This window comes from Stegostoma tigrinum, chromosome 45, assembly GCF_030684315.1.
Source record: "Stegostoma tigrinum isolate sSteTig4 chromosome 45, sSteTig4.hap1, whole genome shotgun sequence".
NCBI classification, from domain to species: Eukaryota; Metazoa; Chordata; class Chondrichthyes; order Orectolobiformes; family Stegostomatidae; genus Stegostoma; species Stegostoma tigrinum.
Window position 1 is genome coordinate 9,352,331 of NC_081398.1, and position 22,021 is coordinate 9,374,351.

Here is a 22,021-nt window from a genome sequence, read left to right on the forward strand (position 1 = left end):
GAGATGCTGCTGGGCCTGCTGTGTTCATCCAGCCTCACATTTCATTATCCTCGATTCTTGAAACTGTGTTTCAGTCTGACTCCTGTATTGCTTTGTACTGCAAGTTGAGGCAATATGTAGTGATCAGAGATGGATGTTTTAAGATGGCTTTACTAGGTCACTCAGATGTAGTCACATCCCCAGTTTGAAGTGACTTGTATTGTCATTCTGGCTGTAGCCCCTTTATAAATTCTAAGAACGCCACCTATCAGTGGAATTGACCCATGCAAACACGTCACTTTGTAATTGCAACCTTCCAAAAGAGGTGGTGTCACAACAGTACCACTGCAGAAAGGGTGTAATACGATGTGTTAAATTTACACAGGTAGTTTACTTTGGCAGTGCAGGCATGGTCATTTGTAATGGAAGAAGCTAGCAGGAAGCGTCTGCGTATGTTAATACACACACCTACCCACCCCCAACATCCACTCACCTCCAGCATTGATCCCTCTTGCACTATATTTCTTCTTTCTAACTCTCAACCCCCACGCATTTCTCAGAAAATATGCCAATATTCCCATAGTGAGAAAGATATATAAGGGCTGGCTTTCCAGATGGAACTCCTCAACATAGAACACCACATGTCTGAGCGAGCTAAGGTGGCTGGCCGTGTGGTTGTTGTCACTTCAATTGACAGGCAGTATGGTGTAGAGACAGGTGCCTGCAGTCTTACAGTTGTGTGTGCCCGTGGGTGAGAACCTGGGCCAGAATGCGGCTTGGAGAGTAGGCCCTCTGCTGACTGCAACGTCCAGTTTTAGAAATCCAAATTTCTTTCCACTTGCAGGTACGGTTTGACACTGGCTCTGCTTCAGACGGCTCTGACAAGAAAGTTTTGATCTCAGATGACCCAGATCACCAGGAGGAGGGCACAGGGTCTGTGGAATTGGCTTCCGAGGACACAGAATCAAATGCTCAGACTGTGATCAATCCATCCTCCATTGTCTGCAGCGACCGTAAGGATAAAGGCCCCAGAGACCACATTGACTCATGGAAGACCAGAGCAGTCAAAGCAGCCAGACCGAGCAAAGCTAGCAAACCTCCGAGGCAGGGAGGGCTTCTGGGTGGTGCTGAGGACCACGGGGCCCCTCCCCTGGCCACCCCAGAGTATAACACCACCCTGGCACTGGGGCAGGAGCTGCAGCGGCTGAGGGAAGCAGGCTTTGATGCGAAGAAAGCTGCCACAGAGCAGCTGAAGAGGTCATCAGTGACACGGAATTGCATAGAAGGGAAAGTGGCTGAAGGTAAAGATCCAAATGTGGGGAATATTGATAGTTTGGGGAATGTGTAGCACAGTGGCTCAGTAGTTAGCCCTGCTGCCTCACAGCACCAGGTCCCCAGGTTCAATTCCACACTCGGGCAACTGTTTGCCCGAGTTTGCCCATTTTTCCCACAACTGCATGGTTTTCTCTAGCTGCTCTGGTTTCCTCCCACAGTCCAACAGTGTGCAGGTTAGGGTGGATTGGCTGTGGTAAATTGCCCCGTAGTGCCCAGGGACATGCAGGCTAGGTGGGTTAGCCGCGGGAACTGCCAGATTCCAAGGATGGGATAGTGGGGTGGGGCTGGGTGTGTGGGTCAGTGTGGACTCGAAGGGCTGATTGGCCTGCTTCCACACTAGGGATTCTGCGGTTCTGTGATTGAGTGAATGACTCCGGTTTGCTAAAAAGCCAAACTGATCGGGGGATCTGCATTGGTGCTTGGTAGGGGATGCTCAGGATAAAAATGTAGTTACCAACCTGCCAGCATTTCGATACATGTAGATTTTTGGTTTCCATGCAAACTGTACTTGACATTTTGAGGCAAATGAGTTAAATTTTGGGTACAGCTTGTATGGACCAAGCTTGTGTTTCTTGCAATGACAAAAATTGAGGGTGGAGCAGTGGTGTCGTGGTAATGCCTCTGGACTAGGAGTTCATAATCCCAGGCTCATGCTCTGGGAAAGATGACTTCAAAGACTGTCATTGGAAGAAAGAGCTGGTCTATTGGTGACACGTAGTCAGTGTTGATTGCCCTGAAAACCCATCTGATTCACATCCTTTAGGGAGGGAAATCTACTGTCCTTATCCAGTCTGGTCTACACATCCACAGTGATGTGGGGGACTCCTAAATGCCCTCTCAATTAGGATGGGCAGTGAATTCTGATCAAGCACCTACATTCCAAGAACAAAAAAACTATGTGGTGATCTAGTTGAGGTATTTAAAATAATTAAAGGAGTTCCACGTAAGGGCCTGAACTTTTTAGTTTATAACGGTGTCATATGTCAATGCAGGCTGGGTGAGCCGAAGAGCCTGTTCCTGTGCTGTACTGTTCTTTGTTCCTTGTAGGATTCAAAAGTAGGAGGGGTTAGTGAGGAATAATGGTCTGTAATAGCAATTGATCATGATCGAATTGAAGGTGGAGCAGGTTTGAAAGGCTGAATGGCTTCCTCCTCCCATTTCCTCCCTCTCTCTGTCCACCACAGAGAGCCAGTCTGTTTTCTGCCATCTCCCTGCACAATCCTCACTGAGCCATTAGCTCCTGACCTCATCCTTTCTCATCACTGCACATTCATCTCTGCATCTACGTCTCATTTGTGCCAAGTTGTCATTCCTCTCATGATGTTGTCTACATTTCTTATTTTTTACTTTCAAACATGGGCTTATTTAAGAAAGGCTGCAAGGAGAAGCCTAGGGACTATAGACCGGTGAGTCTGCCCCTGTGTTGGGCAGGTTGTTGGAGATGATTCTGAGAGATAGCATTTACATACATTTGGAAAGGCAAGGGCTGATTAGGGATAGTCAACATGGCTTTATGCGTGGGAAATCATGTCTCACTAACTTGATTGAGTCTTTTTGAAGACATGATCAAGAAGATACAAGAGGGCAGAGCGGTAGACGTTATCTACATGGACTTTACTAAAGCCTCTGACAATATTCAGGGGATTAAGGGAGACCTTGCCGATTGGATACAAAGTTGGTTTGAAGGTAGGAGACAGAGGAGGCCTGTGACCAGCAGTGTTCCACACGGATCGGTTCTAGGTCCATTGTCATTTATACGAATGATTTGGATGAGAATTTAGGAGAAATAGTTGGTACATTTGCAGATGACACCAAAATTGGTGGTATAGTGGACAGTAATGAAGGTTATCAAAGATTACAGAGTGATCTTGATCAATTGGGGTGATGGACTGAGGAGTAGCAGATGAAGTTTAATTTGGATAATGTGACGGATTGCTTTGTAATACAAAGGGCAGGACTTATACAGTTAACGGTAATAGACAATAGGTGCTGGAGTAGGCCATTCGGCTCTTCGAGCCAGCACCACCATTCATTATGATCATGGCTGATCATCCACAATCAGTATCCTGTTCCTGCCTTATCCCCATAACCCTTGATTCCACTATCTTTAAGAGCTCTATCCATCTCTTTCTTGAAAGTATCCACAGAGTTGGCCTCCACTGCCTTCTGGGACAGAGCATTCCATCTATCCACCACTCTCTGGGTGAAGAAGTTTTTCCTCAACTCTGTTCTAAATGGCCTACCCCTTATTTTTAAACTGCGCCCTGGGTAGCGTTGTCAAACAGCGAGACCTAGGAGTTCAGGTTCATAGTTCCTTGAAAGTTGCATCACAGGTAGACAGGGTGGTGAAGAAGGCATTTAGCACACTTGCCTTCATTACTCAGACCATTGAATGTAGGAGTTGGGATGTTATGTTGCAGTTGTACAGGATAATGGTGAGGCCACTTTTGGTCTGTTGCATCCAGTTCTGGTCACCCTGCTATAGGAAGCAATTCATTAAATTGGAGAGGGTTCAGAAAGGATCTACCAGGATGTTGCCAGGACTAGAGAGTCCGAGTTATAAGGAGAGGCTGGGACTAGGTTTCACGGGAGCGTAAGAGGTTGAGGGGTGACCTTGTAGAGGTCTATAAAATCATGAGGGGCATATATAAGGTGGATAGTAAATATCTTTCCCTAAAGTAGGGCAGTTCAAAAGTAAAGGGAGATAGCAAGAACTGCAGATGCGGGAGTCAAAGTCAATTCAGTGTGGAGGAATAGGTCAGGCAGCATCAGAGGAGCAGAAAGTGAAGGGCTTATTTTTAAAGTGAGAGGAGAAAGATTGAAATGGGACCTGAGGGGCACTGTTTTCACACAGAGTGTTGTTTGTATCTGGACTGAACTGCCAGGAGGATTGGTAGATGTGGGTACAGTTACAACTTCTAAAAAACATTTGGACAGGTACATGAATAGGAAGGGTTTAGAGGGATATGGGCCAGACGCAGGCACTGATGAGTTGGACTGAAGGGTCTGTTTCTGTGCTGTATGACTTTGTGACTGTATTCACTGGTGGCCTGGGCCAGGGTTTGCTGCCCATCTGTGATGATGGAGGTGAGCTGCCTTCTTGAACTGCTGCAGTCAATGTGCCATAGGGACACCCACGTGGTGCTGTTAGGTAGGGAGTTCCAGGATTCTGACCCAGTGACACTGAGGGAACGGTGATGTATTCCCAATTTGGGCTCGTGAATGGTTTGGAGAAGAACTTGTAGGGGGCAGTGTTCCCATGTTTCTGCTGCCCTTGTCCTTCTAGGTTGTGGCTTTGGAAGGTACTGTTGCAAGCGCCTGGATGTGTTGCTGCAGTGCATCTTGTAGATAGTACACACTGTGCTACTCAGCATCTGTGATGGAGGGTGGATGTGATGCCAATCAAATGGGTTGCTTTATCCTGGATGGTGTTGAGCTTCTCTGGTGTTGTTAGAGCTGCACTCATCCAGGCAAATGGGAAGTATTGCTTTTGCTGCCAGTAACAAGGTCAGTCTTGCAACAGCCTTGTGACTCTGTCAAAGAATATTTTTAGTTGTAGCAACCAGTCTCCATTTAGCACACAGATGTGATGTAATCATTTCAACACGCTTCCATTTCATGCAAATGGGCTGATTGCATCTTTACTGAATGTTAATTGTGAAAGGCTGCAGACATTTATTGCTGAGGGTTCTCTTTCCTGCAGGAGTTTCTTACAATCCGTGGCTGTGCCAAAAGGGTCAGACAGCATCCCGAACTGCGTCCTCTGTCAGCTGGGCTGTTGCAGGGTCCTGATGAATCTGTGGCCAACTCGCTGCACGGAGCAATCATGTCAGACAACGCTGGGCAAGGGTATCACACGTTAGAGAAGCAAGGAGGGTAGGCAGAGTTATCATGCAGGTTGGCTATGATCTGACCCAGTAGTGTTACAATCCCAAGGGGCTGAATGGCCCCCTGTTTGTTGCCCATGTGCTATTCCATTGGTTGCATTGAATGAGGATCTAAACTGGCTTAGCGGAGGTCTTGGGATGTAGGAAAACAGGTACTTCCACATCATGGAGGGTGGGGAAGGAAAGAATAGCACTGATGGAGGTGGACACGGTCAAGCCCCTTTTGCAGGAATGTGGAGTGGGGCCAGAGAAAAGATCTGTTGTTCTTCAGGGCGTGAGTAGGAGAAGAGGAAGATATAGGGAGGAAAGGCCGGCCATTTATCTACTTTCTTTTCCTTCCCTTTCCCTAGATTTGGAACTTAGCGATCTAGAAATTTCCTTTACTTAACAGCAGTTAACCTCTTGATTAAAAGCAGAAATTAGTGTAAATTTAGGAGTTGGGAGGTCATGTTGCGGCTGTGCAGGACATTGGTTAGGCCACTTTTGGAATACTGCATTTAATTTTGGTCTCCCTGCTATAGGAAAGATGTTGTTAAATTTGAAGAGGCGCAGAAAAGATTTATAAGGATGTTGCCAGAGTTGGAGGGTTTGAGCTATAGGGAGAGGCTGAATAGGCTGGGACTACTTGCCCTGAGGCTGGGGTGGTGATTTGAGAGAGGTTTATAAAATCATGAGGGAAAGGGCAAATTGTCAAGGCCTTTTCCCCAGGGTGGGGGAGTCCAAAACTAGAGGACATAATTTTAAGGTGAGTGGAGAAAGATTTAAAAGGGACCTAAAGGGCAATTTTTCACGCAGAGGGTGGTGTGTGTATGGAATGAATTTCCAGAGGAAGTGCAGGAGGCTGGTACAATTACAACATTTAAAAGGCATCTGGATGGCTACGTGAATTGGCAGCATTTAGAGGGATTTGGGTCAAAAGCTGGCAAATGGTTCTAGATTAATTTAGGATATCTGATTGGCACGGACAAATTGGACCAAAGGTTTTCCGTGCTGTATAATTCTGTGACTCAATGCTCAGCGTGTCTAGCAGTGACTGTGGAGAGAGAAACAAAGGGGACATTTCAGGTTGTGACCCTTCAGGGGTGGGTGAACATATATGTTGGTGTATGTTCGGGGAACCAGGACGCACAGTAAATTTAAATTCATGGAAAGCAATGGTGCGAACGTTGGACTGGTGGGTGTGAAGGTAACTGAAGCTTTAATGAGAGAATTCAAACCAGATCCCATCCCCTCAAAATCTCAGGTTTGTTCCAGTGTGGAAGGAGGCCTTTCAGCCTATTATATTAGTACCTAACCATGCATTGACTCTATCTATACTTCTCGCTGTCTCGGGAAGGCAGCCGACATAATTAAGGGCCTTCCCACTCCGCTTATACTCTCTTCCAAACTTTTCCATCAGGCAGAAGATATAAAACACAATACCAACAGATTCAAGAACAGCCTCACCCCCAATGTTATTAGACTTCTGAACGGACCTCTCAAATTTTAAATTTAAATGTTGACGTTACTCTTTGTGCACCTTCTCTGCGGCAGTAACATGGTATGCCTCACTCTGTTCTGTTACCCCATGCACTTTGTATGGTATGATCTGTATGGCACGCAAAACGAAACTTGCCACTGTACCTAGGTACATGACAATAATAAATGAAATGACATCACCCATGCACATTAACTAACTATTTTAAATATTGGAGGATGTAAAGAGGAAGGATGTGGAGAGAAGCTGGAGTGAAATAAGCATATGAATTGCTCCTTCAGAGAGCCAGTATGGACATAATGGGTTGAATGGCCTTCCTCCACACCGTAGAAGTTCTACTATTAATCCTGGAGCCTGTCATCTGTTGAGTCATTCAAGAATCATATTCTGTTGCAGGCCTGAATGTTCCGAAGGACCAGCAACGTTACAAAGGACTGGTGAGCTTGGAGGTGCCTGTGGATGAGGTGCTAAGCGTGGCTGCACAGGAGAAAATGCTGCTGGTCAAACCTAGGCCAGAGAGTAAGAAGGTAATGAGCTCAGCCCAGCAGAAGCAAGAAATAGGTTTTACACATCTGGTTGTCCCAAAACTCTTATTGAACCATGGAACAGTTACAGAAGGTGACCATTCAGCCCCTCATAGACATGCTGTGTTTCTGCCTGCAGTTGATCTTCTAAAAGATTATTTCATGGGGTCTGGGGGGTCACTGGCTACGCCAACATTTATTGCCCATCCCGATTTGCCCATGTAAAGGTGTTGGTGGAAAAGGCCTCTTGAAACTCTGTGGTCTAAATAGAGTAGGGACAACCAGAGTGCTGTCAGGAAGGGCCTTACGCTATCGCCTTGCAAATTCTGTCTCCCTGGATAATTATCCAACTCTCCACACCAGGCCTCAGTTAAGACTGCTAGGGCCACACTGTTGGAAATTGAAGTAAAGTTGAGTCACTGTTGTAATGTAGGAACTGTGTCAGCAGACTGTGCACGGTAAACTCCCAGACACAGTTATAGTGACAGTGTTATCTGTTTTAGTCTTGGTGGATAATCATCAGCTGCAAGGCTGTCTGCTATCCTTCTCTGAATGTTGCCTTGGACTCTTATTTTTAAGATCTGGGGCATGTGCAATCGCATAGTTTGGACCTCAAAGACAGGGCAGAGCGAGGAAGTGTTGCTCCAAGATCCTGATGCAATCGCACAGCAGACCGCAGGATTTAGAATGAAAGGAGTTGGGTCAGGATGGAGGCAGGTTCAGTTGTGGATTCTCGAGGGGAATTGGATCATCAGCAGAAAAGAAATTACAGGGCTACGGATGAAAGGCAGGACAGTGGGACTGGCTGAATTGCCCTTTCAGACAGGCAGATTGTGGCACCATGGTAATGTCACCAGACCAAGAATCCAGAATCCCAGACTAATGCTGCGGACAACATGGGTTCAGACCCCACCGTGGCAATTTAAATTCCATTTATGAAATCAGGAATTAAAAACTAGCCCCAGTAATGGTGACTGCCATTGACTGTCATTAAAAGCATTTTGGTGTATTAATGTCCTTTTCGGGAAGGAAATCTGCCAGTCTGGCCTACACATGACTATAGTCTATTGGCATACTCTGAGCTAACTTAGCAAACTAATCGGTTTTCAAGGGCAGACAGGGATGAGTAAAAACTGCTGGCCTTGCCCATCGGTTCTCACATTTCGCGAGAGATTAAGTAAAACTATCTCCCCTAAAGATCAAATATTCTAGTCAAGCAACATTGAGTAGAAGTTGAGACATTGTGTTGCAGTTGTAGGGGACATTGGTGAGGCCACTTTTGGAGTATTGGGTACAGTTCTGGTCACCCTGCTATAGGAAGGATATAATTAAATTGGAGAGGGTTTGGGAAAGATTTACAAGGATATTACCAGGACTGGAGGGCTTGAGTTATAAAGAGAGGCTGATAGGTCAGGACTTTTTTCACTGGAGTGCAGGAGGTTGAAAGGTGATCTTATTGAAATTTATAAAATCATGAAGGTTGCAGACAAGGTGATTAACAAAGGTATTTTCCCTAAGGTGGGGGAGTTCAAAAGTAGAGCGCATAATTTTAAGGTGAGAGGAGAAATGTCCTTTTAAAATCTGAGGGGCAGCTTTTGTACACACAGCGTGTGTGGAATGAACTGTCAGAGGAAGTGGTGAATGTGGGTACAATTACAAAATTTAAAAAATATTTGGATAAGTACATGAATAGGAAAGGTTTGGAGGGATGTGGGCCATATGCAGGCAAATGGGACTCGTTTAGTTTGGGAAACTTGGTCAGCACGGACAAGTTGGACCTAAGGGTCTATTTCCATGCTCTATGACTATATGATTCTACGACTCCCTCTCTGACTCGAACTGTGGCCAACACCTGAAGTAGGGAGGTAAATGGAACTAAAGGAAGCGACCTACACAGTTGCCGTGTAAAATAGGAATGCGGGGGATTCAGAGAAATGTAGAAACCAACCAAAGGGAATTCGAGGGTACCAAATAAAAGCTACAAAAGAGGAAAATGAGAAAATGATAGCATAAATAATGTGAAAACAAGGATTTGCATTTATACACCATAGTGCCTTTCCCATCTCCAGATATTCCATAACACGTCGCAGCCAATTTTGTACTTTTGAAGTGCAGTCAGATAGCGAGAAAAAAATTAGGTGATATTTGACATAAGAGAAAAACAAAAGCCAACCTATCAGTAAATTACATTTTTTCAGAATTCATTCATGGGACATGGACATCGCTGGCTGGCCAGCGTGTATTGCCCATTCCTAATAGCCCCTTGAGAAGCTGGTGGTGAGCCACCATTTTGAGCTACTGCAGTCTGTGTGGTGTAGTGCTGTTAGTGAGAGAGTTCCAGGATTTTGACCCAGTGTCACTGAAGGAACGGCGATACATTTCCAAGTCAGGACGATGGTTGGCTTAGAGGGGACCTTGGTGGTGTTCCCATGTATCTGCTACCCTTCTCCTTCTAGATGGTCGAGGGTGCTGCTTTGATGAGTTGCTGCAGTACCTCTTGTAGGTGGCACACACTGAGTATCACCGTAAGATTACTGGGCCATAGGGCTGGTGGTGGCTTAACCTGGGTGGCACCGCATGGGGAGAGCGTTTCATCACACTCCTGACTTGTGCCTTGTAGGTGTTAAACAAGCTCTGGGGAGGTAGGAGATGAGTTACTGGCTGTAGAACCCCTGAGCCTTTGACCTGTTATTGTATTTAAACAGCTGGCCCAGCTCAGTTTCTGCACTACAAGATTAGATAAGATACCAGTGATAGAAGGAAAACTGAAAACACATTGCAGGGAGGAACGTGTTAACAAATTTAGAAAAAACAGTAGTAGGGAGAAAATTGGGATTTAAAAGGGGTTAAGCCTTCAGGTGCTGATGGTTTCCACCCCAAGGCCTTAAGAGCAGCAAGTGAGGTAACTGTAGAGGTGCTAATTTATCTTTGCTTTTGCAGCAGGTTACTGAGATGGAAGCTCCCGACCTGATGATGTTCTATGATCCCCTGGAGCTGTTAAGCGAGACTCCCTATCTCTCTGTGGAGGGCCTGCCAGTCTTAAAGGTACAGCCACAGCCAAAACCTGCTGCTTCATCTTTTGACCTTTTTCGCAAGCTAAAACAGTGGGAGGCCTAGCAACAGGAAGATTGCGGTTTGGAATGCTGCGGGAATGTATATTCTGTGTAGAACTTTCATACATAATATATATCAGTCCTTTCAGCTGTTTAAAACAATTCCCAATTATGTTGATGATAATTGGCAAATTTTGGGACATTTCAAGACAGGACACTGTGAAACTAGAAATTGAGCAAAGTATTTTAACATTGAGATATGAATGTGTGGTGCCAGAATAAGGTTTTATTTTCCTCTTTATGCTGCTTATGTCAGTATTCTGAGACTTTCCCTCGCAGTAAACATTTCCTCAGTCACTAATACCAACAAGCACCTTTTTCAGTTGAGGATTTACCCATCAATGTAGTGGGTATTGTCTTACTAAACCTTTAAGCTCACTGAGTTGAAGTGGGCCAGGCCAGCTCATAAGGTACATTATATCACCCAGGACTATGAGGAGCAGACTGCCAAGGCTCTACCCCACTCTTATGCCACAGGGTCAACACCTTTGGGAGAATGCAAAGAAATTCACTGAGCTTCTCTTCCTGCCAGTGCCCTACCTGAAATAGGCCGAGCCTTCTGTCTGGAGTCTACAGAGATGGGCAATAATAGTTCTAGGTTCAGCGTCACCTTCTATGGAGACACTGTTGAAAACCAGCTTATACGAACAAGCAATGGATGCGGCTGATCAGTTAGTCTGATCTTGGTGCTGTTAATTGAAAAGGAGTCACTATTACGTGGCTCTTAATTCGTCCCCAACAAGTAGCATTCATGAGTTTGATCATCACTCAATTTTTTAGTGCATGTTGCCAATTTTAAACGATACAGATTTTGTAACTTGTTCACGGTAAACCGATGGAAGCATATTTTTGTACGAATTAAAGCTCTGATTCTTTTTCTGCTTTGTCTCCAAAACTGCCTCCTATCGATTCAGTCAAAATGTCTTTTTTTGTTGAACTGATCAAAGTGACTTTCAGTGGAGTGTTGAGAGCTTGATACAGATCCTTCCTTTCATTGAGGTCTAAAGAAGAGTTATTTAGCTTTAACTTCAACTCTGTTTCTCCGTCCTCAGATGCTGCCAGACCTGCTGAGGTTCTCCAACACTTTGCTCTTTAGCTTTCATTTGCACTTCATTGTACTTCTCAGTGTTTAACACAATTATTTCTGAAGCATGGTGACTGTCATTCCTGTAGCTAAATATGGCAGACAGCAGCTTGAAGCAGAGTCGTGATTTATGATTCTTTAAATGCAGGTATATTTTCTCTTTGCTGATGTTGATTGATGGAGAATTGTGGCCATTGGTAACCTTCCTGGCTGCACTGTCAATTGGATCTGGTAAGAACAGCCTGGATAAGTGAAGGTGGGACAAAGATCAATGATAGTGAGATGAAAGAAGGTGACAGGAGGCTAGTATGGACTGTGCAGTTTGTTGGGCTGAATTCTCCTAGGACCCAAACAAAATGTGTTACCTTTACTTCAGGGGGAAGCCCAGTGGCTCAGTGGTGAGCAGTGCTGCCTCACAGCGCCAGGGACCCAGGTTTGATTCCACTCTCGGGCGACTGTCTGTGTGGAGTTTGCACGTTCTCCCCGTTTCTGCGTAGATTTCCTCCGGGTGCCCCAGTTTCCTACTACAGTCCAAAGATGTGCGGGTTAGGGTGGATTGGCCGTGCTAAATTGCCCATAGTGTCCAGGGATGTGTAGGCTAGGTCGATTTAACCATTGGAAATGCAGGGTTACGGGGATAATGTTTGGGGGATAAGTCTAGTGGGATATTGTCGGGAGGGTTGGTGTGAACTCGATGGGCTGAATGGCCTACTTCCACACTGTAGGGAATCTATGATTCAGGGTTGCAGAGTCCATGTAGTAACAACTCATACACCTGATCAAGCAACACATACAAAGGATGGCATCTCTGACAACTGAGGCTACATTAAGTGTCACCCTAAGACTATTCCTTCTGCTGAGGGAAGTAAAGGGTTAACAGTCTATAATGTTACAAAAATTGTCAACTTTAACCAGGTTCATAGCATTGAAATTATATTTTCACCCTGGAGGTGTCATTGGTGTGAATGGGACAAATGTACACCAGAGACAAGATGTATAAATGTGATTACCGTGAAGTGTTTGCACTTCTATAGAAATGTTCACAAAAGAGACAAAATGTGGTCAAAAGGGGACACTGACTCCAGAAACTGCTGTTTAAATATCTGCCATAACTAAAGCTTTCCAGAGATACTCCTTTCAATGAAGATTTGTATCAAAGACCTTTGACTTTAGTTCATCTGAGACTCCTACAATATATTCATAACTTAGTGTCTTTCTGATTCACTGCCTATTAAAGCGAAGCCCTGTTGATTGTTTATTGTTTCCTTCACATTGACTTACAGATTCTTGCTTTGACAGGGGGAGAGGCAGAGCTGATTCCTTGACATTCAGAGTTGTCAGGGCCTGCAGCATCAGAGAAGCAGGAAAGCTGATGTTTCGGGTCTGGACCCTTCTTCGGAACTGAACTGTCAGCTTTCCTGCTTCACTGCTGCTGCTGCTGGGCCTGCTGTGTTCATCCAGCTCTACACCTTGTTATCTCAGATTCTCCAGCATCTGCAGTTCCTACTATCTCTGTCACATGTATATAGCAGCTTTAAAAACCTAAGGATGCCTAAAAGTTGGATATGTATAAAGTTTACCATTTGGCCGCTTGAAGCTGCTTGATCTATTCAGCAAGATCAGAGCCAGTCATTTTGTGCCACACCTTTTGAGGTAGGGTAATCCAAAGACAGACAAACCTCAGAGAAAAGAATTCGCATCTCTGTCCAAACAGGGTAAATCTTAAATTCAAACAGTGCTGTGGGATAATTTACGACCCTTATGTTGTAGGAAATTTGGGGCCCTTGTGTTGTAATGGGAGTACCTCTACCTCTGAGCCAGGAGGCGCGGGTTCAAATCCCACCTGGTCAAGAGGAGTGTGACAACATTTCTGAATAACCTGTACAAAACACGGCATTGCAACCCCGTCCCAATGCCCTCAACAAACAGCACTGAGATGGAGAGCAAATACCAAAGTTGTTGGAAAAGCTCAGCGGGTCCGGCAGCATCTGTGAAGGAGAAAACGGAGTTAACGTTTCGGGTCCAGTTCTGAGGAAGGGTCACCGGACCTGAAATGTTAACTGTTTTCTCCTTCACAGATGCTGCCAGACCTGCTGAGCTTTTCCAGCAATTTCTGTTTTTTGTCCCTGATTCACAGCATCTGAGGTCCTTCCGGTTTTTATTGGAGAGCAAACAATCTGTTTTGATAAGACAGAGAAAAATTGGGCCAGAACACATTGTTATTTTCTCGAACAGTCCTGATGTATCCTTAAAAACAACTCGAGGACGCGGGACGTGAACTTTCCCTTCAAACGCTGGTAATTATATAGCAGGTTGACTGTGGGTGGCAGCACACATGGGCAGTGCAGCATCACCGCGCAGGCGTGGTTTGTAAGTTGGTTGGGGGGAGCCGCATGCGTATTCGGTCAGCGGCGTGGGGGGTGTGCGTTGGCAGTGCGCAGGCGCACTGGTGACACCCGTCAGCGGCGGGAGCTGCGCGTGCGCACTGGGCCCGGCGGAAAATGGCGCGAAGCGGTGAAGCCGGGGTTTCCGCGGCCGAGTTCGAGGAAACGAAACGGACTTTTCAGAGAAACATCAACCAGGTAATCCCGGGGGGAGAGAGAGGCACTGAGGGAAAATGGGCTGTTGGTGACCGAGGGCTGAGGAAAATCAAGTTTTATAATGTAACCCGGGACAAACACCGAGAGAGGGAAATAAACCCGGGGGGAACACCGAGAGAGGGAAATAAACCCGGGACAAACACCGAGAGAGGGAAATAAACCCGGGGTAAACACCGAGAGAGGGAAATAAACCCGGGACAAACACCGAGAGAGGGAAATAAACCCGGGGGGAACACCGAGAGAGGGGAATAAACCCGGGGGGAACACCGAGAGAGGGAAATAAACCCGGGGTAAACACCGAGAGAGGGAAATAAACCCGGGACGAACACCGAGAGAGGGAAATAAACCCGGGACAAACACCGAGAGAGGGAAATAAACCCGGGACAAACACCGAGAGAGGGAAATAAACCCGGGGGGAACACCGAGAGAGGGAAATAAACCCGGGACAAACACCGAGAGAGGGAAATAAACCCGGGGTAAACACCGAGAGAGGGAAATAAACCCGGGACAAACACCGAGAGAGGGGAATAAACCCGGGGTAAACACCGAGAGAGGGAAATAAACCCGGGGGGAACACCGAGAGAGGGAAATAAACCCGGGGTAAACACCGAGAGAGGGAAATAAACCCGGGGTAAACACCGAGAGAGGGAACTAAACCCGGGACAAACACCGAGAGAGGGAAATAAACCCGGGACAAACACCGAGAGAGGGAAATAAACCCGGGGCAAACACCGAGAGAGGGAAATAAACCCGGGGTAAACACCGAGAGAGGGAAATAAACCCGGGACAAACACCGAGAGAGGGAAATAAACCCGGGACAAACACCGAGAGAGGGAAATAAACCCGGGACAAACACCGAGAGAGGGAAATAAACCCGGGGGGAACACCGAGAGAGGGAAATAAACCCGGGGTAAACACCGAGAGAGGGAAATAAACCCGGGACAAACACCGAGAGAGGGAAATAAACCCGGGGTAAACACCGAGAGAGGGAAATAAACCCGGGACAAACACCGAGAGAGGGGAATAAACCCGGGACAAACACCGAGAGAGGGGAATAAACCCGGGGTAAACACCGAGAGAGGGAAATAAACCCGGGGCAAACACCGAGAGAGGGAAATAAACCCGGGACAAACACCGAGAGAGGGAAATAAACCCGGGACGAACACCGAGAGAGGGGAATAAACCCGGGGTAAACACCGAGAGAGGGAAATAAACCCGGGACAAACACCGAGAGAGGGGAATAAACCCGGGGTAAACACCGAGAGAGGGAAATAAACCCGGGGGGAACACCGAGAGAGGGAAATAAACCCGGGACGAACACCGAGAGAGGGAAATAAACCCGGGGTAAACACCGAGAGAGGGAAATAAACCCGGGGGGAACACCGAGAGAGGGAAATAAACCCGGGGTAAACACCGAGAGAGGGAAATAAACCCGGGACGAACACCGAGAGAGGGAAATAAACCCGGGGTAAACACCGAGAGAGGGAAATAAACCCGGGGTAAACACCGAGAGAGGGAAATAAACCCGGGGTAAACACCGAGAGAGGGAACTAAACCCGGGACAAACACCGAGAGAGGGAAATAAACCCGGGACAAACACCGAGAGAGGGAAATAAACCCGGGGCAAACACCGAGAGAGGGAAATAAACCCGGGGTAAACACCGAGAGAGGGAAATAAACCCGGGACAAACACCGAGAGAGGGAAATAAACCCGGGACAAACACCGAGAGAGGGAAATAAACCCGGGACAAACACCGAGAGAGGGAAATAAACCCGGGGGGAACACCGAGAGAGGGAAATAAACCCGGGGTAAACACCGAGAGAGGGAAATAAACCCGGGACAAACACCGAGAGAGGGAAATAAACCCGGGGTAAACACCGAGAGAGGGAAATAAACCCGGGACAAACACCGAGAGAGGGGAATAAACCCGGGACAAACACCGAGAGAGGGAAATAAACCCGGGGTAAACACCGAGAGAGGGAAATAAACCCGGGACAAACACCGAGAGAGGGAAATAAACCCGGGACAAACACCGAGAGAGGGGAATAAACCCGGGGTAAACACCGAGAGAGGGAAATAAACCCGGGGCAAACACCGAGAGAGGGAAATAAACCCGGGACAAACACCGAGAGAGGGAAATAAACCCGGGACGAACACCGAGAGAGGGGAATAAACCCGGGGTAAACACCGAGAGAGGGAAATAAACCCGGGACAAACACCGAGAGAGGGGAATAAACCCGGGGTAAACACCGAGAGAGGGAAATAAACCCGGGGGGAACACCGAGAGAGGGAAATAAACCCGGGACGAACACCGAGAGAGGGAAATAAACCCGGGGTAAACACCGAGAGAGGGAAATAAACCCGGGGGGAACACCGAGAGAGGGAAATAAACCCGGGACGAACACCGAGAGAGGGAAATAAACCCGGGGTAAACACCGAGAGAGGGAAATAAACCCGGGCGGAACACCGAGAGAGGGAAATAAACCCGGGACGAACACCGAGAGAGGGAAATAAACCCGGGGTAAACACCGAGAGAGGGAAATAAACCCGGGACAAACACCGAGAGAGGGAAATAAACCCGGGGTAAACACCGAGAGAGGGAAATAAACCCGGGGTAAACACCGAGAGAGGGAACTAAACCCGGGGTAAACACCGAGAGAGGGAAATAAACCCGGGGTAAACACCGAGAGAGGGAAATAAACCCGGGACAAACACCGAGAGAGGGAAATAAACCCGGGGTAAACACCGAGAGAGGGAAATAAACCCGGGACAAACACCGAGAGAGGGAAATAAACCCGGGGTAAACACCGAGAGAGGGAACTAAACCCGGGGTAAACACCGAGAGAGGGAAATAAACCCGGGGTAAACACCGAGAGAGGGAAATAAACCCGGGGGGAACACCGAGAGAGGGAAATAAACCCGGGGTAAACACCGAGACAGGGAAATAAACCCGGGGGGAACACCGAGAGAGGGAAATAAACCCGGGGGGAACACCGAGAGAGGGAAATAAACCCGGGGGGAACACCGAGAGAGGGAAATAAACCCGGGACAAACACCGAGAGAGGGAAATAAACCCGGGACAAACACCGAGAGAGGGAAATAAACACCAAGAGACCAAAATAAAACAGGGATAAATACTGAGAGGGGAAATAAACCTGGGATAAATACTGAGTGACAGAAATAAGCCTGGTTTAAATACTGAGAGACCAAAATAAGAACAGGACAAATACCGAGAGAGAAATAAATCCAGGATGAAGGGAGAAAGACACCAGATTTGATCATTAACAAACTAGTGTAGAGACACAGTGCTCTAGACAGGATTGGAAGAGATATGGACTTGAGTAGAGCACTAACTTGTGACAGAGACAGGATGCGGTTTCATTTTGAGTTAAGTTTGTATTTTTTGACTGTCCTGTTGCAGGAGCTGGAAGAGGCTGTATTACTAATGGGTGAGCTGAACAAGAACCTCTCCTACTGGGCTGAGAAGACGGGAGAAATTGAGAAGATGGCACAGGTCAGTGATTTGAGATGCAGTCTGTGTCATGCTTTGATCTCTTCAGTAAATCATAGAGGAGGATATAACTGGACACTTGGAAAAGCAAAGCTCAATTCACCAGTGTCAACATGGTTTCATGAAGGACAAGTCATGCTTGACAAACTTGCTGGGGCTCTTTGAGGATGGAACCACCAAGGTGGATCATGGGACTCTGATGGATGTTGTGTATCTAGACTTCCAGAAGGCATTTGACACGGTGCTGCAGAAAAGACTGATCCAGAAGGTTTAATCTCAGCGGATTAAGGCTGGCGTATTGGCTTGGATAGAGGACTAGCTGACTGATAGAAAGCAGGAGGTCAGGATAAATAGGTCATAGAATATTATCATAGAATCCCTATAGTGTAGAAACAGGCCCTTTGGCCCATTAAGTCCACACCGACACTCAGAGCTCCCCACCCAGACCATTTCCCCCATAACCACCCAATCTACACATCTCTGAACAGTACGTGCAACTTAGCATGGCCAGTCTCCCTAACCTGCACGTCTTTGGACTGTGGGAGGAAACCGGAGCAGCCGGTGGAAACCCACGCAGACACAGGGAGACTGTGCAAACTCAACACAGACAGTTGTCCGAGGCTGGATTCGAACCCAGGTCCCTGGTGCTGTTAGGCAGCAGTGTTAACCACTGAGTTATTGTGCCACCCCATAAAATTGGTCAAAGGGGCACCCAGATCTTTCTCTGAGTGCAAAGTGTAACTAGTTGGGTATCGCAGGGTTCAGTTCTTGGACCTAAACTATTTACAATCTTTATAAATGACCTCCAAGCAGGGACAGAGTGTAACAAAGCAAAGTTTGCAGATGATAGCAAAATAGGTGGGAAACCAGGCAGTGATAAAGAGTTTACAAATGGGTATTGATAGGCTAGGAGATTGGGCTGGAATCTGGCAGGTGGAGTTTAATGTGGTTAAGTGTGAGATTGTTCATTTTGGCCAGAAAAGTAAAAGGCAAATTAGTATCTAAATTGGAAGCAGATTCAAAGTGTGTCAGTGTAAGGGATCTGTGCATTGCCGTGTGTAAATCACAGAAAGTGGGTATGCAGGCACAACATGTAGTAAAGGCAAATATAATCCTGGCATTTATTGCAAAAGGACTGGATTCTGAAAGTAAAGATGTGTTGTTCCAATTACATAAGGCATTTGTGAGACCACATCTGGAATATTGCATCCAGTTTGGATCCCCTTACTTGAGGAAGGACATGGGAGCACTGGAAACAGCTCAGAAGAAGTTCACCAGATTGATATCAGGGATGAAAGGGCTGTCGTATGAGGAACAGCTGAATAGCTTGGGCTTGTGCTCACTGGAGTTCAGAAGAACGAGGGGAATCTGATCAAGCTATATAACATGCCAAGGGGATTGATATGGTGGACGTTGAACAGATGTTGCCCCTTGCGGGACAATCTTGAACAAAAGGTCAGAGGTAGACAGTGAGCGGGGGTAGGCTCAAAACTGAATTGAGGAGAAACTACTTCCCTGAGGGTTGTGGAACCCACTACCCCAGAAAGCAGTGGAGGCAGAATCAATCAACAGATTCAAGAAAGGAATTGATATGTTTCTGATGAAAAGCAGGATAAAGGACAGTGGGCAGCAGGCAGGAAAGTAGAGTTGCGACCAAGATAAGATCACCCAAGTTGGACCAAAGCGTTTGTTTCCATGCTGTACATCTCTATGACTGTGACTCTATGATATGTTAAATGGCAGATATAAGGGGCTGAGTTGCCCACTCCCACTCCTAATTCCCGTGTTGCTATGTGTCATGAAAAGTGATATGCTGTTAAAAGTTACTGAGTTTCACATGTACCTTGAACTATAAAGAAGTCACCAGTGAGACTCTCCTTGACACTACGAAGTGGTAAATTTTATAGGTAGCTGCAGGGTACTCTCCCTCCATTAGAGGATATTTTCTGATCTCCTGGCTTCTGTATGATTAAGCCATTATGATGCCTGAGAGTTCTTGTGTCCACAGCCCTTTGGGTGACTCTGGTAATTTTCAGACAGCTCCTACCTTTCAATGTTGTGCTCACTTTAAAGCAGCAGCACTCCATAAGGGGAAATTCCATGGTGTCTCCTGTTAGACTGACTATAGGTAACTTGGATCAAACTGGTCATTTGCCTTTTGAAACCATATAAACTAATGCTTTATCAGAAATGCAGCAGAGAAAGCCTTGTACTAAGATTTAGGTAGGGGCTCCAGCATTGAAAAAACAAAATCCAGTATTGCACCACCCTGAAACAGTATAAATATGGTGGAATTTTATTTTTTTCTTTATTCATTCACAGGATGAGGGTGTCACTGGCTGGGCCAGCATCTATTGCCCATCCCTAATTGCCCAGAGGACAGTTAGAGTCAACCACAGGTCCCCAGAACCTCACCTAGGTCTCTGGATTAACAGTCCAGCAATAATACCACTAGGCCAGTGCCTTCATAGAAATGCACAGCACCAAGATAGACTCTTCTATCCACTCTTCCATGCCAACCAGATATCCTATGTTAATCTAGACCCATTTGGCCCATATCCCTCTAAACCCTTCCTATTTATATCCCCATCCAGATGCCTTTTAAATGTTATAATTGTACCAGCCTCCACCACTTCCTCTGGCAGCTCATTCCACCATCTGTGAAAAAGATGCTTCTTAGGTCCCTTTTAGATCTTTCTCCTTTTACCTTAAAACAATGCCCTCTAGTTTTGGACACCCCTAGCCTGGGAAAAAGATCTTGGCTAGTTACCCTGTCTATGCCCCTCATGATTTTATAAACCTCTATAAGGTCACCCTTTCAGTCTCCGGTGCTCCAGGGATAATAGCCCCAGTCTATTCAGCCTCTTCCTATAAGCTTAAACCCTCCAACCCTGGCAACTTCATTGTAAATCTTTATCAAGCCCTTTCAAGTTTCATAAAATTTTTCTTATAGCAGGGAGACCAGAACTGAACCTGTTTCGAATAAAGTTAGAACACCTCTCTGGTTCAGGAATCTAATGATGACCATGAAACTGTTTGTCAAGAAAAAGCTGACTAGTTCTCTAATGTCCTTTTAAGGATAGAAACTGCTGTTATTAATTGGTGATAATGGGAACTGCAGATGCTGGAGAATCTGAATAGTTTTTTAAAATCCTAGCTGTCAGTAATCTTTCAGCTCTGAATACAAAAGGATTCTAAGTGTTTGTTAACCTCATCTTTCCACTCAGGTGTGGAGTATGTTTCAGAATAGACTGGCAACCCTCAAGAGCACAGTGACAACTTTAACGGAGCAGGCAGACTTTCCTCAGACTGGAGGCACTCGCAATTGTACTGAAGAATTATGACTACAACTTGAAGGATCGATAGAGGAACTTTTTTTTTAAACAGTGAGATAAAGAAAGTGACACGCCCTCCAATTTTCCTTCCCTTGCATCATCTTCGAGTAAATTTTGGGTATGTTAATATGATGGATATTGATGCAGTTTGGTAGTGTGCTTGGTGTTTTGGGCAGCAGGCTGTCCCAGATTAAACATGGAGTTAAAGCTGTTGCAGGCAGACTCTTCCCCTCACTCTTTAACCAGTGAGATGTCATTTCACATGCGTTAAGTCTCTTTATTAGGTAATTCCTCATCATCAGTCTACATAAGTTGTTGCTCGTGCTGGTATGCTTTCACCAACAAGAAGGCCCTTCAAACCAGTGCCTTTTCTTCTGTAAATCAATAGACAGCGTTGCTGAGAGATCCTCAGTGGTTTGAACAAATAACCAATAAAACTACGGATACTTTTTATTCCTATCCTTCACTGTCGCTTCTGCACCTGATGATTAGTGGATAAATTCTCTGTGATCAGCAAGTTGAACGAGGAGCTGAGATGCTGCGCAACAGATCATTGAATTTCAGAAAAGCTCTGCCTAGGATGGCTGTGTGTTCAGAATGAGAACTCAGAGGGCAGTGCTATCAGAAATCAACAGGAACTGAAGACCTACTTTCATATTTTTTTTGAAAGCCAAATTTAATTGGATCGTGGAAGTGTTTAAATATAAGGGCTTGATTTATCGCTTAATTGAAAAGTATTCAACTGTTCCATTCTGCTGTCACAACTTTGTTAACTGCACCCTGTTTTCTATCCAGAGGCGTAAAGTAAATGTAGTTCTTCTCATAATTTACTGATCATCTAGTGATTATTTGTTCCCTTGATGTTTAAACTCATCCGATGCCTCCTCACACAGGATTTGTCTAAACCTGATGCCTTAGGAAAAATATTCATCACTATTTTGCTAAAATAAATACTACTTTTGAAATCCTACAACCTATACAATATTTGATTATTTCTTCTACACTTACCAAGTCTACAATGTATTAACAGTCTAATCCATGGCCCATGTAGAAATGTAAGTTACAAGGGGACATAGGGGTAAGTTAAAAGGGGTAGGTTTTGAGGAGATGTGAGATGTAAGTTTTTTTTTACACAGAGGATGGTAAGTGCCTGGAATGTGTTGCCAGAGCTGGTG

The 22,021-nt window shown here is 45.9% G+C and overlaps 1 protein-coding gene across 2 annotated transcripts in view; it reads left to right on the plus strand.

The window, feature by feature from the left end:
* The window catches only part of ppp1r35 (protein phosphatase 1, regulatory subunit 35), a 35,808-nt gene extending 13,998 nt beyond the window's left edge, over window positions 1-21,810 (plus strand). Inside the window, exons 3-7 of one of the 2 annotated variants that reach the window (XM_048524216.2) lie at window positions 824-1,280; window positions 7,075-7,205; window positions 10,143-10,247; window positions 17,422-17,514; window positions 20,739-21,810. In XM_048524216.2, the coding sequence (XP_048380173.2) occupies window positions 824-1,280; window positions 7,075-7,205; window positions 10,143-10,247; window positions 17,422-17,514; window positions 20,739-20,855 (903 nt within the window). In that variant the 3' untranslated portion in view covers window positions 20,856-21,810. The remainder of the gene's footprint in view (window positions 1-823; window positions 1,281-7,074; window positions 7,206-10,142; window positions 10,248-17,421; window positions 17,515-20,738) is intronic. The other variant, XM_048524218.2, reaches the window with a different exon arrangement.
* Window positions 21,811-22,021: the final 211 nt, after the last annotated feature.